At 36.1% G+C, this 18,217-nt stretch overlaps 1 protein-coding gene across 1 annotated transcript in view; it reads left to right on the top strand.

The window, feature by feature from the left end:
- Positions 1 to 18,217, top strand: part of TNKS (tankyrase) — a 222,642-nt gene that overhangs the window by 51,758 nt on the left and 152,667 nt on the right. The window contains exon 3 of the mRNA XM_010353450.2: positions 5,600 to 5,695. Within this exon, the coding sequence (XP_010351752.1) occupies positions 5,600 to 5,695 (96 nt within the window). The remainder of the gene's footprint in view (positions 1 to 5,599; positions 5,696 to 18,217) is intronic.

Here is an 18,217-nt window from a genome sequence, read left to right as displayed (position 1 = left end):
CAGCCTCCCAAGTAGCTGGGACTACAGGCGCCCGCCACCTCGCCCGGTTAATTTTTTGTGTTTTTAGTAGAGATGGGGTTTCACCTTGTTAACCAGGATGGTGTGGATCTCCTGACCTTGTGATCCGCCCACCTCAGCCCCCCAAAGTGCTGGGATTACAGGCGTGAGCCACCGCGCCCGGCCTTGAGTTTTCATATTTACCGTTAGTGGTAAATCAACTTCAGATAGTTTGAAAAATAAAATACATTAGCTTGACTACTTTTATGCTATAATAAGTAACGTGTATTTTGGATGAAAAGATAAAAGTTTTCAAAAAATCTATAATGTATAAATATATACTGTATTATTACTGTATAATATATGCTGTAGCATACTATATATGATATGTATACTGTATAATATAATGGCATATCATGTCATTATATAATATACCATTTTAATATACATGTTTGTGTAGAAGAAATTGAATGTGCATAAACACAAGGATCTATCATATATTTCAGTTTATAAAAATAGTTTGCCTCTTAAAGCTCATGTGTATTGGTAAAGAGTCTTATACATTGAAGGCTGTACTATAGTTAAAATTTAGTCCTTTGATATTTTTCTATAAAATTAAAAATTTTCTTTGCTTAAAAAAATTCAAGGAACTTGGTCCTTTATGTAATTCTGTTTATGAAACTCAATTTAATAAATGTATATCTGTGTACTCTTTAAAGAGTTAGATGCTGATAATTTTAAAGTAAAAACTTAGTAAAACATCTTTTGATAATTTGCTCTAAAAAGCTTGCTACATTTTTAGCTTGGAAAATTCACATTGTCTCTATGTCTTCTGTCTTTTAAAATCAGTTAATAATGCCTGCAGTTAAACACAATTTATTGTAATAGCACTTTATGATTTTCTAGGAATTTAACAGAATGAGCCTTTGTATGAATGTAGAAATATTTTGTTTTTATTTACAATAATTAAAATTATGCAAATGCTTAACTTTAATAGTTTTAAAGGATGAAATTAAACAACATAGCTAAAATAATACATGCTGAATTTGGCTCCCCGTGGCTAAATGCCGGTACCAGAAATGGGAAAATCGTGTGTCCTTCTTGCCATAGCTCATTTGAAAATGGTGTTTGAATTTTGTGACCCTACCTTAGTTTTAACTGTCTTGCTATGCCAGCTGCTACATTTTCTCCACCCCTCTTACCTCGAAAAGGAGATAAATAGAGCTGATATGCATTTGTAAAACAATTAGAAACCACCTACTCTGGAATTTGAGGTTTGATAATGTCCCAGAGGTTAAAGATAGCATAGGGGGCTTTGTGAATGGTCATAGCACCCCTTGAATTTATGTACTGAATGTTACTCAGATTTTAGTTTCCTTTTTCTTTCAAACCGTACTTTGTACATTGTTGGTGTATTTTGGGAACTTTGCTTCAGGTATTTGTGCTACTTTTAAAAAATAATATGACACTATATCATCAAGTAATGTGCTACTTTTTAAGAAAAATCTGTTTTATATTAGTGTGCTATCAATGCATACTGATTTTACAAGGTGAATTTCTAATTTTGTTTTGTGTTAATGATCACATTTTTTTATTCTCTTTGATGGCTCAGAGTGTTAAGTTTTGCAGCATCCAGAATTGAGTCTTAGATGCCACCACTTTGAGTACAGTGTGGCATTCTTGAAAGCTGTTGTACCTTTGCCTCATGTATGTGCCATTCTTCTGGTATTAGGAAATAGCCCACAGGAAATCCCCATAGAGAACAGTGTGAAGGATCAGATTTGAAGGCACTTTAGAATGAAATTCTATTTGAGACATTGCTTGGGGAATATTATAGTTTGGGACATTTAAGAATGTATCTGACAACTTTCAGTGCTGCTAGTCTCAACTGTTAGTTTTGTTTGTTCTTTTTAAAGAGTTAAGATAAATGAAAACCTTTCTGTTATTATTTTGAATCTAAACCATTTTGATTCAGAGGGTGGGAGAATAAGAGATTCTATTTGAAGCAGCTCTTTATTTTGATTTTTTGAAGATTTTAGATCTCAATGCTTCAAGTCTTTGACTATAACTTTAAAAGCATTATCAGAGATTTGACACTGCTCCTAAAGTATGTAGAGATCACCTGATCAAGTTTAGCCCCTTTATTTTAAAAGTCGTGAGAACTGAGGCCCACAGAATTTCTTGTGTGCCCTGGCTCAGTGCTTCTCAAATTGTCTGTGGTAGAGGGGTTTTCTTTTTTCCCCAATGCATGACAGACCAATAATTTTGTAAAATATAAATAAAAAGAAGTACTGGAGAAGGTAATTTTGAAACAACAGACATAGTTCCAAATACCTTCAGTTTCTGTTCTTACCTCATTGTAGATGGATTATAAACAGTTCTGGGAATGGAACTTTGTATAATATGCTTTGTATAGCATTGACCACATTTATAGTGCTGCCCAAGGTCAGGGTTCAGCAAATGTGGTCCATAGGCCAAACCCAGCCTCTCTCTTGTTTTTATATGGCTTGCAAGCTAAGAATTGTTTATATGTTTTTTAATTTTTTTAATCAAAAGAAGAAGAATATTTTGTAAATTATATCAGATTTAAGTTTCAAAGTCCTTAAGTAAGATTTTATTGGAATGCAGCCATGCTTAGTCATTTAAATTTTATTGGAATGCAGCCATGCTTATTCATTTAAATATTATCTGTGGCTGCTTTCACGCTATAATGGTAAAGTTGAGGGAGGGATGAGGACCCTTGAACAATGCAGGAGTTATTAGGAGTGTTGAACAACGTGCAGTTTAAAATTCGAATGTAACTTTCTCCCACAAAACTAATAGCCTACTATTGACCAGAAGCCTTGTTGACAACATAAACAGTCAATTAACACATATTTTCTATGTTATATGTATTATATATTGTATTCTTACAGTAAAGCAAGCTAGAGAAAAGAAAACATTTTTAAGAAAATCACAAGGAAGAGAAAATGTGTTTGCTATTCATTAAGTGGAAGTGGATCTCCATAAAGATCTTCATCCTCGTCATCTTCACATTGAGTGGGCTGAGAAGGAGGATGAGGAGTGGTGGTTCTTGCTATCTCAGGGGTGGCAGAGACAGGTACACTCAGTGTAACTTTTACTGAAAAAAGTCTGCATATATGTGGACTCATGCAGTTCAAACTTGTATTATTCAGGGTCAGCTATAGTTGAGACAGAGACCAAATAGTCCATAAAGACTAAAATATTTACTATCAGGCCTATTACAGAAAAAGTTAGCTGACCCCTGCCCTAGAGCAAAGCATGGAATTAGTTGTCACTGGTAGAGTTAAGAGTACACATTTTAAAATGTGCTTTAAATATTATGGTGAGCTGATGGGGATTGTCAAACTCCCTGCCCAGCACCTTTGCATACCACTTTATGTTCTAATTCAGTCCTCTTGGCAATTTTGTAACCTCTTATGAAAGTTGGATAAGTTTAGACCCCTGCTGATCTAATGAGGGGTTAGATACCTTACTTATCCTAAAAGTCTTAACTTTACTGAGTTTTTAATTTTTAATTCATATGTGATGAATTAAATATGGTTAAATATTTTCTGATGTGAATTTTATTTTCAGCATCTGGTTTAGAAAATTCAGCTGCTTCTTTCCTATTGCTGCATTACTTCGCTGTAGATGTGCCTGTGTTCAGGTCTAATTAAAGAGATAGGCATGACTCGAACATATTTAGAAAACATCTATTTCAATAAATGTTTACTTCTTTTAATGTCACCTAAAGTACAACAAAACTACAACTAAACTGTAATGACAGATTTCTATTGCAAAATAGGCAAGATATGATCGTCAAAATACTGGGTTAAAAAAGAAGGATTGAGGTTTTAGGAGACTTTGGAGAAACAGTTAGACTTTCACTGTTTTACTTCTAGCACTCAATAAAACTGTAAAATGAAAGCTCCCATCATACAATTGTCAAACGCAGATAACAATATTCCTTTACTTCTTGTTGCAAGCAGGTTCTGAAGTTCCTGAAGTATGCAGTTCAACTCTGCTTTCCATGGTAGCTATTATTTCTTCTGTTTCTTCCCTTTTGCATGTGATCACTCAGCAACTAAAGATATAGTTATCAGCTTGCATTTGATACTTGAGTCTACTTTATTATAAAGACCCTTTATAAGCCAAATCTTCACATTAGAATTTCTTCCTGGAATTAAAAAAAATGTTGTTAGAATAGCTGTACCCATTATGATGAAAGAGTACACTTTGATATTATGGCACTCGCTGTTTTATTCTACTGACTCTTGAATCAGTTTATAAACATCTGAAAACAGTTATATTCATTGTTTGCATTCGCATAGGAAATAATACAGAAAGTCTTTGTAATATCTCACTGCATCTTCTCAAGCCATAGCTGGTTTTTATTGTCCCAAGTCTGAAACTCGCCAAGATGTAATGTGTGAGATGCACAGGCTCACCTTCCTAGCAGTTGTGTCCTCGTTCCGGATAAGGCTGTTGTTTGTCCATTATAACAAAGCCATTGATTTTATGGCTAATGCCTTAAAGGAAAAGGAAGAGCTTTGTAAACAGAAGGACTTACTGCTTGGTAATGTATGAGTATTACCTTCCAAAGATTGCTAAAGAATGTGTGTGCTTTAGCATGGAACTGTCATGAATGAATGAAAATTTGGGACTCATCAACAGTGGTGGCTCATAACTTACAATTGAATTTTACTTACTGGAACAACTTCTTAATACATTCATTTATTTAATCATTGTTTGGGTAGTATTACAGCAACAGTCTCCTCCTCTCATGCCCTCTCCACCCTCCATAGCATACACACCACATACCAGATGTGGCTGATAAATGTTTTGGATTAATATATCTGGATTTTACTTAAACAGTGATTTTCTCTTTTGTAGGAACCTCCATATTTAACAATTCCCAGTAGCTACTTTTTACCCAATATGGCAGGCATTACATTCATGCCTTAGGATATATTATAGTGATTGAGTTTCTGTTTCTAAACATTTTTGATGGAAAGAATGAGTATAGGAGGCAGTTCCTTTTTGCAGTTCCACTCCAGGGGACCAGGGTTACACGCATTACTATGTCTGTTAAACTTCTTGGAAGCAAGCCAGTATGTTATGGTGAGTTTCATGTGCAAGTGGTGAGCCACTAAAAGGCTTGCACAGTATTGTAACTGTTCTGAGGAGAGGAAGCGTTTGGAAATTCAGCAGTAAAGCAGCGGCAGCAACAAGCAGCCACAGTGGTAGTAAAGAGAGGGCAGGTTCACAGTTAGCATATTTCACAGTGTGAGCCAGCGAGCGCATAGCTTCCCATACTGCTGCTTGAAGGAGGCAAACCAAAACTCTACATTGCAAGATTTTTCTAGTTTCATGTTTCTGATGTTAAGTCATGTGATAATACTGTACCATAAGTTGCCAACTTCATTTTACTCTGGAGAGGCTCTTTTGCTGCAGTGCTTTTTTTCTTTTTTTTTTTTTCTTGAAAGAGAAAAAAATTGTGCAATGTATGTTTATGCCTACACCATGCCGAGACGACACTTACCAGTAAATAATCTCTGTATCCCTGAGGTAAGATATTGTTTCTGCTTTCCCTGCACAGTGCTGCTGCAGCACGGAGCTGATCCAAACATTCGGAACACTGATGGGAAATCAGCCCTGGACCTGGCAGATCCTTCAGCCAAAGCTGTCCTTACAGGTAAGAACACAAGAGAGCTACCGAATGAGTATATCTGTGTAACTCCTTACTTGATTTTATAAAATCTTGTTATGCTCAATTTTTCTTTTCACTGATGAAACTAAGCAAATATATCTGCCATTATCTACTACTTTATTATTGATTTGATATCTGTCTCATTAATTGGTATGCTGTCATAGCATAAGCAGTAAGATTGTTGGTCTACTTAGAATGATAGCATTAAATCATAACATCTTTTACTCATATTTTAGTCATTTTTATGGTTTATATCATAATTTTTCTGTACCTCACCCTCTCAGTTGTTTAAGACCTTTACTGTTGAGCAAGCAGGGGCATTTATATCACTATAAAAGGAGTTTTGATTGGAAAGACAACCTGCTGCCTTATTTCTTGGATCGATAGTTCAATAAAATATGCCGCTGCCTCTCCCTTGCCACCCCATTTATACTTTAATCATGTGTTTTCGCTTTCACCATGGCAGCTAAGTTGTTTTCAACTGAGGCATTTGTTATCTTTTTGCTTCAGATAATGCAAATGTGTGGCTTAAGTATTAGTTTTATTAAAGCAAATGCCAAGAACCAGCAAAGAGGAAATGCTAGAATGGAAAAGATCTCTCATAACAATATAGAAAATAGTGCTCTAAGTGTTTTCATTGATCTTCATTCTCAAAATGCTGCATTGGATCTATTTTTGTTTTTATTCTTAGCATCTGAGTCCTGCTGCCTTTGCCCTCTTTTACTTAACTGACCTTTGTAATGAGCCTCTGTCACTGCAGTGCTAACAGCATTGTTTTAGGCTATGTGAAAGTAAATGACTTTTAACTACCTTTTAAATTTGCCCATGGTTGAAGAAAATACGTCTTTTGTTCTTGTTTAAGTTTAGAGTTCATGGTGTGAAAATTTAGCAAAAATACTGAGGTGAAGGGAAAATATTTATGTACAGAGAGCTTTGAAAATCTATGGAATTTTGCTTAATTACTCTGCATAGAAAAACAACTTTGCACTGTGCTAAAATTAATATAATTATTGCTCAGAGTAATATGATTTTTCTCAATTAAAGATTAGTGTATTTGCTGAATAAAAGTAACATACACTAGAATAATAAACCTACTTAAATTAGTGTAGATAAGAAATTTGAGTATAAATATACAATTTTAAGTAATGAAATTAAAATACATAGCCTCAGATTCTACAGCCTTTCAGTCTCTTAACAAAGCCCTGGGCAACAATAACAGCTTTAGAGTGGTCTCTGACCAAAGGAGAAATATAGTGCATAGAAACAGGGGGAGATTATAAATGCTGAGCAAGACTCTCTCTCTATCTAAATGTCCTCCCTCTGACCTTTCCTTCTCTCCAACTCTCAACACCTGCTTTGTCCATTTGTTAGATACATTTAATATGACAATGCTTTTAGATCTACTTTCACTTTTTTAAAAGGCAACTTTTAATATAACTTATTAACAAGAAACTCTCTCCTAATTTGTAATGAATTTCAGGGGAAACTGTATTGCATGTTGTTAGTTTGGGAAAGCGCTTTGGGACAATCACTCATGGAGACACAAGATTCCTGGAGGACAGATACCACATCTACTAAAATTGATTTGAAAGCCATCTAACACTGTACTTTGCTTAGATAGGAAGATATGAAAGTCTTGGTCATAATACTGATTTTGTTAATTATTCGTTTCAAGAATATCTACTTTTTTGGAAATGATATACAGCTTTTCAGATGTGATTTAAAAGGAAAAGTCTAGTAATATGGTTAATTTTGTTGAAATATAGACCAGTTCTATTTCTACATTCATGTTATATAATGCAGTGAAATAACACTTAGGTGAAATGTATCCCACAATGTTTTTCATACCATACAGGTTCTCTAATAAGCAATTGAAATTTCCAGTGGAATTATGGTGAAAGAATTATTTCCAAAGCTAAATTTAAAAGATTAAACATTAATTTTTTTAAAGGATATCTTTTGAAAGGAATGCCTTAGAGTTATTAGAGATCATTCTGAGTAACATGTCATTCTTTATTTTTATGCCAGATGTAATTGTAGTACGCTTACTTACCTTGAGAGTGAAATTTTCATTCTTAAAAATTTTTTCTTTAGGAATTTACTTGCTGAAAATCTCTTTCCAGTATCTCATCTTTTTATGTTACTACTTTTGTGCATTAGCCTAAACTGTGTATAAGTATTTATGTGTTTTCCTTAAAGGCAATTAACAAAGTGACAATCTCTCTCTCTCTCTCTTTTTTTTTTTTTTTTTTTTGAGATGGAGTTTTGCTCTGTCGCCCAGGCTGAAGTTCAGTGGCATGATCTCACCTCACTGCAACCTCCGCCTCCTGGGTTCAAGCAATTCTTCTGCATCAGCCTCCCAAATAGCTGGGATTACAGGCATGTGCCACCATGCCTGGCTAATTTTTGTATTTTTAGTAGAGATGGGGTTTCACCATGTTGGCCAGGCTGGTCTCGAACTCCTGACCTCAGGTGATCCGTCTGCCTGACAGTCTCTTTTTATAGAACATTTAAAAATATATGACTAATATCCTCTTATACATAAGAATGCATTTTTTTTAATAAAGCTATACAAAGGAACAGTGTACCCTTCATTTTGCAATTAAGGGACCCTAGCATGTAGCCATTGGTTTTGGATAGTACACCTGGGTATTTAAATGAGAAGACTTACTCAGAGAGTCTCATCATCCTGTTTGCTGAATTATTGAGTAAGTGAATGATAGGCTTAGAAGAAATCTTGAAGGCTTTCTTTTGTTTTTCTGCTAATGACTGAAGTTCTGGTCAATAAACTGAAGGACTTGGAGGTATTTTAGGTTTTTTGTTCATTTTTTGTTTTAAACAAGGGTATGAAAAGTCAAAAACAACCTATGTAAATGTTATTGAAGAGTAGTTTTTGTGTGTTTTGATTATAAATTTTTAAAGTAACATACTTTTGGCCTTTTTTTTTCTGACTGTCAAAGAAATACATTCATTTAGAAATTGAGAGAAGCAGGAAAAGGATGAAAAAGAAAAATCATTTGTAATTTTGCTACTTAGAGATAACATTTTGGTGTACTTTATTTATAAAATCTTTTCTTCTGTGAGTATCCCACACTCTTATTTCTCTTTAATCAAATCAGCCTAATGTGTTATAACTGCTTAATAATACATATTTTTCAAATTTAGTTACATGAATGTTCCCAAAGACATTAAGTGTTTTTCTACAACCTCAGTTTATAACAACTTCATAGTACCCTTCTATGAGTATATTTTAGTTTTTTGAGTGAATTCCCTAGTGTTTCACATTTAGGTAGGTTGTTTTCAGTCTTTATTCTTCCTTGTGAATTTAGAGTCATTTAATCAATTCTATTGGAAGTGTGCTTCACCAGATTCAGTCTTAGCATCCATGAACATGGTAGATACCGCTGTTCTTGACTTTGAAATAAGGAAGGTTTGGAAAATAAAGAGCTTTCCTTTTTAAAAAGGCTGCACTGCATGTGGTATTATGGGAGAGCCACGTTTAAGTTAAAGGTGGTTGACAAAGGGAGTGTCTGTTGAAGAGGACTAGAGAGTAGGGTCTTTGTTAATCATGTAAAGGAGAGTCTCTGGGCAGAGTGGAAAGGATAGAGGGAGCAGTGGAAAGTTGAATAAAAAAAAGAGGTAAGAGCAGATTGAGACCAAGAGTTTGAAAAAGGATAGATGACCAAAGGAATGTTTATCGTTGACAGGACCAAGGATGATGGGGATGTAAAGTGAGTGAGTTTAGATGGTCACAGGGTTGCTAAGATAGTTGATGATCCTAGTATTTTCCTAGTATATTTAGGGTTAAGGGAATGGGAAGGAGGATATATTTGCATTCAGGTGTCTCAAGAATAAATTAGCTTTAACCTGGATTCGTTGCACTTCCGAGGAAATCCAAATCTATGATTGATCCGTAGCCTCCAGTCTCTCTACAAGGAGTCAGCTGTGGCTCAGGCTACCAGGCAATACTGAGGTATCTGGTGTGTTCTTGCTGAGACTGGCTTAGTGAGTCAGCAAAATCTGAAATCTTTTGCTTTTTTTTTTTTTTTCTACTGAGTGCCTCCTACTGCCCTTCAGATAAGACCAACATCTTTAGCATAACCAGTGAGGACTTAAGTGATCTGTGCCCTGACCACCTAGTTTTGACTACTAGATTTTGCCGAAAATTTGGAACTCCTTCCTTTTTTTTTTTTTTTGAGATGGGGTCTCGCTTTGTCGCCAGGTTGGAGTGCAGTGGTGCTATCTTGGCTCACTGCAACCTCTGCCTCCCGGGTTCAAGCGATTCTCCTGCCTAAGCTTCCCAGGTAGCTGGGACTATAGGCAGGCGCCACCATGCCCAGCTAAGTTGTGTATTTTTAGTAGAGACGGAGTGTCACCATATTGGCCAGGATGGTCTCGATCTCCTGACCTTGTGATCCACCCGCCTGGGCCTCCCAAAGTGCTGAGATTACAGGTATAAGCCACTGTGCCTGACCGGTACTCCTTTCTTTGCCTCACACTTTGTATCCAACCTATCAGTAATTCAGGTCTACCGTACTTTCAAATCCCCAGTCTGACCGTTTCTCACCATCCTCACAGCCCTGGGCCACACCTTCATCCTCTGTTTCATGACAGCGGTAACCTCGTAATGGATCTCTCTGCCACTACTTAAACCTCACTCATTTCTCCTCACTGCAGCTAGAATGGTCTTACTAAAGCATAAATCAGCTCTATTATCAGAAAATTCTTTAGTATATTCCCATAGCCTCTGAATAAAATTCAGATTCTTTAACCGTGGCCTGTCGGGATTTGGCTCCTGCCTTGCATTTCTCTGATCTTGTCTTCTACTATATTCTCTTGGTCTCTTTGCTTCAGCTGCAGCTGGTTGCTTGCTGCCCCTCAAACAGATGACCCCTTATTCTGTGTCTGGGCTAATGTAAGCTATTTACTGAAACTGGAACACTTCCCCAGTTCATCAGTTAAATCTCTAGTTCCCGTGTCTACTCCTCAGAGAAGGCTTCTTGTCCCTGGTGCCGTTAGCCTACTTGGTTTCCTTCATGGAGTTACTGGTATCTGGCATTGCCTTGTGGTGGCGGTGTTTGTCCCAGTAGAAGGACAGCATCACAAGGGTTTGGACTTTTGTCTGTCTGGTTTACTTCTTTATGCCCAGGACTTAGAAGAACACATAAAATGATCAATGAAATAAATGTCTAAGGTCCGATTACTGATAATTGGGGGCAGCATATTTTCCAGGTTGTATAAATACTCATTAACCATTACTTATTTGACATTTTATGCCAAGAGTTTTAATAAATTTTTAGCTTCCTAAAAGTAGTTTTGAATTGCATATAGTTATATACATTTCTAAAACGTAAGTGCATTTTTAAAATGTTTTAATTGGTAAGATGGATGAGGTTTACTGAGTTTTTATCAACAGATTTCTCAGATGGCTCTTATGATTGAGAACATTCCAATTCTGGAAAGATGAGGCTGCTTGCAGCTGTCACATCAGACATCCAGATGTCAAACCGAGGCCTTATTATTTTTTTTTTTTTGAGATGGAGTTTGCTCTTGTGGCCCAGGCTGGAGTACAATGGTGCAATCTCGGCTCACCGCAACCTCCACCTCCTGGGTTCAAGCGATTCTCCTGCCTCTCAGTCTCCCAAGTAGCTTGGATTACAGGCATGTGCCACCACGCCCAGCTAATTTTGTATTTTTAGTAGTGACAGGGTTTCACCACGTTGGTCAGGCTGGTCTCGAACTCCTGACCTCAGGTGATCCACCCCCCTCAGACTCCCTAAGTGCTGGGATTACAGGCTTATTTTTGTTTTTTTCTTTTGGCCATTGTTGTGTTAGTATGCGGTTTTGCACATTAGCTATACTATATAACCTGGCATATTGCATACCATGTGTAGTACATGTTTTACTGTCAGACTATATGATTACTTTTCTCATGCTATTAATCTGAACTTAAAGAATTACTTACCAGGTATTAGAAAGTCTAATTATACAGACTGCATCCTAAAAAATAAACTATAAGCAGAAATAAACCTTACCTTATTAAGAAAAGTTGTATATTTATCTATGTGAATTTTATTGGGGAAATTATTAAGATGAATTTCTGATTTTAAAACATTGCCTTTAGTATTATAGCAAAGGAAGTTAAAAGGTGTTACTGCTGAAACAAAACAATGTGAATACTCATTTTAAATATGTTAAAATGTTAATTTCTTGACTAAGAAACTTTTATTAATAGTTTAATCTTGTATAATTTTGGACATGAGTAGGAAAATTTAAAGTTTGCTATTAAAAATGGTTGAAAGACTTTTTTTTGAAATTTTTAAAATATGAAGACAGTTTAGGAGAAGAATATAAAACTCATACCTTTTTAAAAAGATTATACCTGACATAAGAGATTAATTTCAGTTTTCAAGTGTTGTCTGCGCCGTGAAGAAACAGCTAAGCCAGTTGCTTTCTTTTTTTTATTAGCAGCAGGTATTTGTTTCCTAGTTCATATTGAATTTTTAGATTCTTGCAGCAAGCCAAACTTTCTTTTAAGAAGTTCGCGTTACATAAAATACAGTGACAATAATAATAGCTGACACCTCCTGAATCCTCCTTTTATCCAGGTGCTGTTTCAAGGGCGTTGAATCCTCACAATGAAGCTATGAGGTGGATATTGTTATTGTACTCATTTTTACAGATGGAGAGGTTAAGTTACTTCTAAGTTCACAGAACCATCAAGGGGAATTAATAGGAATTGGAATTCAAGCAGTTTGGCTCCAGGATCAATGAGTACTCCTATGTGTGCAGAATCAGACTTTTTACCTATTTGTTCATTTGGAAGGACATGGTATGGCCCAAAACAAAAATAAAATTAGAGTGGCCCATAAATATAAACTACAGGGCTTAAATCTAGTCTGTTAATATAATGTTCCTCTTTTTTAGATTAAAGATTCCTTCTTTTGAAAGACAAAAAGTTACCTAATATTGCCAGTAAGATTTATCATCATATTATTATAATAAAATGGATTAATTTGGTAATAAATTGATCTTTTGAACTTTGCATAGTAACCTTCCCTTATCTGTGGGGATACGTTCTCAGACCCCAGTGGATACCTGAAACCACAGATAGTACTGAACCCTATACAGACTATGGTTTTTCCTATATGTACATACCTCTAATAAAGTTTAATTCCTAAATTAGGCACAGTAAGAGATTAACAACAATACCAATAATAAAACAGTTATAATGAGAGATATGTCAACGTCGTCTCTCTCTCTGTCTCACAATATCTAATTGTACTGTATTCACCTATTTTCAGACTGGTTGACTGGGGGTAACTGAAACCACAGAAAGGGAAACTGCAGATAATGGGGAATATCATAAATGATCTTCTTCAGTCTTTGCTCTCTAGTCACTAGGGTTGGTGAACATTCATTTGAAACTTAAAACAACTAGACTCTGTAAGGAAAGATGTAGTATTTAAAATAGTTTGAGCTATTCATAGGTAAGAGGCAGATCAAATAATGTAAATAGACCTTCAGCTGGTTATAGACAGTAACCTGTGTACAGGCATACCTCAGAGATAGTGCAGATTTTGTTTCAGACCACTATAAAGAAGCAAATATTGCCATAAAGTGAAACACTTTTTTTTTTTGTTTCCTAGTGCATTTGAAAGTTGTGTTCATACTGTATAGTGTGCAATAGCATTATGTCTAAAAAAAGTTCTACCTTAATTAAAAATACTTTATTGCGAAAAAATGCTAACGAAGTGAGCACATGCTGTTGGAAAAATGGTGCCAATAGACTTGCTGGATGCAAGGTTGCCACAAACCTTCAATTTGTAAAAAATGTGTATCTGCAAAGTGCAATAAAATGAGGTATGTTGTTTATGGAGTGGGAGGGAATAGAAATTAACTTTCTGGGCTGGGTGCTGTGACTCATGCCTGTAATCCCAGCACTTTGGGAGGCCGAGGCAGGCAGATCACTTGAGGCCAGGAGTTCAAGACCAGCCTGGCCAATATGGTGAAACCCCGTCTCTACTAAAAATACAAAATTTAGCTGGGCGTGGCGGCAGGCGCCTGTAATCCCAGCTACTCAGGAAGTTGAGGCTGGAGAATTGCTTGAACCCGGGAGGCAGAAGTTACAGTGAACCGAGATGGTGCCACTGCACTCCAGTCTGGGCGACAGAGCAAGAGACATTGTCTCAAGAAAAAAGGAAGAAAAAAAAAGACAACAACTAACTTTCTGTTTAGATAATCTCAGCACTGTAGTACTTCAAGTCCTTCCAATGAATCTTTTTGTGTAATTAAAGCCACCACACTTACATCATTAAAACCAGCATGATCTTTTAACTCATCAAAAGTGACATATTTGAGAAGCATGATAACTTGTTAGTGTATATGGAGAGCAGCTGTCATTTTCCTTAGTAAATTATAGCAACTCTGTAGCATTTGTATTGCAATTTGGATTAGAACTTCAACTACAACCAAATTGGTATTTTAAATGGTTCTTTAAAATATAATACATTACTGTTAATATTTGCTTTCTTAAAGTAGCACGTGTGACATTAGAATTCATTAATGCTTTGCTATTGTAATGGTTACCAGCTCTATTCTTTAAGATTTTTTTAAAACTTTTATTTTGACATAATTTTAAGTCCCCATGCAGTTGTAAGAAATAATAAAAAGAAGTCCCTTGTACCCTTTCCCTAGTTTCATCTAGTGGTAACACCTTGCAGAACTGTAATATAACATCACAGTGAGGATATTGACATTGATGCAGTCTATGGGACATTTCTGTCATAGAAATACGTGGATACTGTTCTGTACTTTACTTATAATATCTTTATCTAGTTTTTTTATTAGGGTAAACCTGGCCTTATAGAATAAGTTAGTTTTCCCCTTTTATTTTCTGGAAGAGACTGTAATATGTTAGTAATACATTCGGCCCTAGGTGTCCTCAGGGGTACTGGTTCCAGGACCTGCTGAAGATGCAGATGTTCAAATCCCTTATAAAAAGTTACATAGTGGCCGGGCGCGGTGGCTCAAGCCTGTAATCCCAGCACTTCGGGAGGCCGAGACAGGCGGATCACGAGGTCAGGAGATCGAGACCTTCCTGGCTAACACGGTGAAACCCCGTCTCTACTAAAAAAATAAAAACTAGCCGGGCGAGGTGGCGGGCGCCTGTAGTCCCAGCTACTCCGGAGGCTGAGGCAGGTGAATGGCGTGAACCTGGGAGGCGGAGCTTGCAGTGAGCGGAGATCCGGCCACTGCACTCCAGCCTGGGCGACAGAGCGAGACTCCGTCTCAAAAAAAAAAAGAAAAAAAAAAAGTTACATAGTATAACCTATGGAGGCACATCCTCCCATATACTTTAAATCATCTTTAGATTAGTTATAATAACTAATACAAAGTCAGTGCTATATAAGTTTTGTTATACTATTTTTTTATTTGTATTTTTATTATTTTTTTAATCTGTAGTTGGTTGAATCCATAAATGCAGAACCCACAGATACATAGGGCCAACTGTATTTCTCCTTAAATGTTTGGTAGAATTCACTAGTGAAACCATTTGGGCCTAATAATTTTATTATTATTATTATTTGATTCAATTTTAAATAGGTCTAAAACTAATTGGGTTATTTCTTCTTGTGTGAGTCTTAGTTATTTATGTCTTTCAAGGAATTGGTCAGTTTCATCTAAGTTGTCAAATTTGTGCATAGAATTGTTTTTATGTTCTTTTTATCAGATGTTTGGTGCCTGCAGGGTCTGTAGTGAAATCTCCTGTTTCATTCCTGATATTGGTAGCTTGTGTTTTCTCCTTTTCTTTGTCAATTTTATTGATCTTTTCAAATAACCAATTCTTTGTTTCATTGTTTTTTAAAAATTCTTTCTCTGTTTTCAATATTGTTGATTTTTGTTTTTTATTATTTCCTTTTTTCCTGCTTATTTTAGGCTCATTTTGCTCTTTTTTTGGGTTTTTGAGGTAGGAGCTTACAAAATTGACTTTTTCCCCCCTTTTTCCTAATGTGTGTATTTAATGTTATACAAATTTCTTCTAAGTACTGCTTTTGCTGTGATTCACACGTTTTGATTTGTTCCATTTTCATGTTCATTCAGCTAAATTTTTTATGTTTTTAAATTTCTCTTGAGATTTCCTCTTTAACCCACAGACTATTTAGTTAAGAGTATGGTTGTTTAGATTCTGTTTGGAGATTTTTCTGCTACCTTTCTGATGTTACTTTCTAGTTTGATTCCATTGTGATTGCAATTTTTTTTATTTTTAAATCTTTATTTGGACAAAGGTAGGACAAAGTTCATGGCTCAGGACATGGACTATTTTTGTAAATGTTCTATGGGCATGTGAAGAGAATGTATTTTCTGACGTTTTTGGATGGAGTGTTCTATAAATGCCTGTTATTAATAGATTCTGTTGGTTGATGGTATCATTGAGTTCTATATCCTTGCTGATTTTCTGTCTGGTGGTTCTATCAGTTGTTGAGTAGTGAAGTTTCTAACTATAATTGTAGATGTAATTATTTCTCCTTTAATTTCTATCAGTTTTTGTTTCGTATGTTTTGTAGCTTTGTTGTTTGACGCATACACATTTAGGATTGTTATGTGACTGACCCTTTCTTCATTTTATAAAAACTTTCATAATTTTCTTTGCTGTAAATTCCACTTTATATGATGTTAACATAGCCACTCCTGCCTTTTTAAAATTGAGATTTGTGTGACACAGATTTTTTAATTTTTTACTTTCAACCTGCCAATATCATTATGTGTGAACTGAGTTCCATTTAGATGGCATATTAGTTGAGTCATGTGTTCTCATCCATGCTGACAATTTGTTTTTGAATTGGTATACTTAGGCCCTGTGAGATTTGTGACAAATTTCCCACCTCTAGAACTGTAAGATAATAAATGTGTGTTGTTTTAAGCTACTAAGTTTATGATAATTTATTGCAGTAGTAATAGGAAACTAATGCAGTATCTATTGGTTGTCTTTTTTATTCAGTTTGAGATTTTCATAGTTCTTTGTATGACAAGTGATTTTCTGTTGAAACCTGAGCATGTTGAATATTATTCTGTAAGACCCTGGATCTTACGCAAACTTGTTTTAGCTGGCTTAATTTGATGCACTCTGGCAGGAGAATTTTGGGGGTTGGGGAAAGACACTGCTACCTTACAGTCAGTTGTGGGTAGAAGTCTAGGTTCCCTTTCTGGTCACTTTTGACACCCATGAGGGAGTTTTTAATTATTGCTGCCTCTCCTGTGAGTGTACTTGCTTGAGAATACTATAGTATTTATTAATCCCAATGGCTGTACTATAAAATGTGTGTTTGGTCTTCAACCAGTTTCCTGGCATACAATTCCTAAAAATATTTAGAATCTTCAGAGCCATGTCTTTTTGTATGCTAATGAGTTTACTGATGCCTGGCAGTCTCTACATAGCTTCCGGATGGAGGCTGGTCATTGGATAGACAGAGCATAGTTAGAGGATTGGACTTTCAGCACAACCACTGGGAAAGGGAGAGAGGCTGAAGGTTAAGTTGATCACCAGTGGCCAGTAGTTTAATCAGTTGTGCCTATGTAATGAAGCCTCCATGAAGACTCACAGGGTTTGGAGAGCTTCCAGAGAGCTGCACATGTGGAGGTTCCTGGCAGCCGGCACTCTGGGGATGGCATGGAAGCTCCTTTCCCCCTTCCAAGCCTTGCCATATGCATCTCTTTATCTGTATTCTTTATAAATGCTTTATAATAAACCAGTAAATGTAAGTAAGTATTTTCCTGAGTTCTGTGAGCCACTCTAGCAAATAAATTAAACCCAAAGAGGAGGTCATGGGAACCCCAGTTTATAGCTGGTCAGTCAGAAGCACAGGTAAAGCAACTTGGGATGTGTCATTGGCATCAGAAACGGCGGGTAGTCTTTGTGGGACTGAGTCCTCAGCTTGCGGGATCTAGTGCTGTCTCCAGGTAGTGTCAGAACTGATCTGGAGGCCATCCTGCTGGTGCCTGTGGTAAAATTTCTTGCTTGCTTGGTGTTTGGGGAAAACTCCCCACACATTCAGTCACAGAAATCTTTGTGTGTTGTTTGTGGTGGTGCCAGAGCAGAGGAAAAACTGTTTGTGTTTTTTCACTCACTGTTTGGCCTATTTTGTTGCCATAATCAATAAATGAATGTAGCTGAAAAAAGAAAAATACATGTGTAATTGTCAGATTTCACTTTATAATCATAACCATAAATCTCAAGTGGGTTTTTATCCTTGCCTCAGCCATTTCTTTTTACAAATTTTTAGCACTCCTTCAATTTCTTCCTCTCAGCTTATTATTTTTTCATATTTTATTGAAAAACTAGATGCCATCAAACAAGAACTTATTGCTATCACCAATTCCACCAGCTTAGCTGCAGCTGCACTCATGTGCGCTGCTTTCCTTCTTTCTTCAACGGAGAGACATCCTGCTGCTTCCACCTCGCATCTACTTTTTGCTCTGGATTTCATTCCATCTCACCTTCTCAGG

This window comes from Rhinopithecus roxellana, chromosome 9 (assembly GCF_007565055.1).
Source record: "Rhinopithecus roxellana isolate Shanxi Qingling chromosome 9, ASM756505v1, whole genome shotgun sequence".
NCBI lineage: Eukaryota > Metazoa > Chordata > Mammalia > Primates > Cercopithecidae > Rhinopithecus > Rhinopithecus roxellana.
Note: the sequence above shows the minus strand (reverse complement) of the source record. Positions and strands in the feature narration are given on the sequence as shown.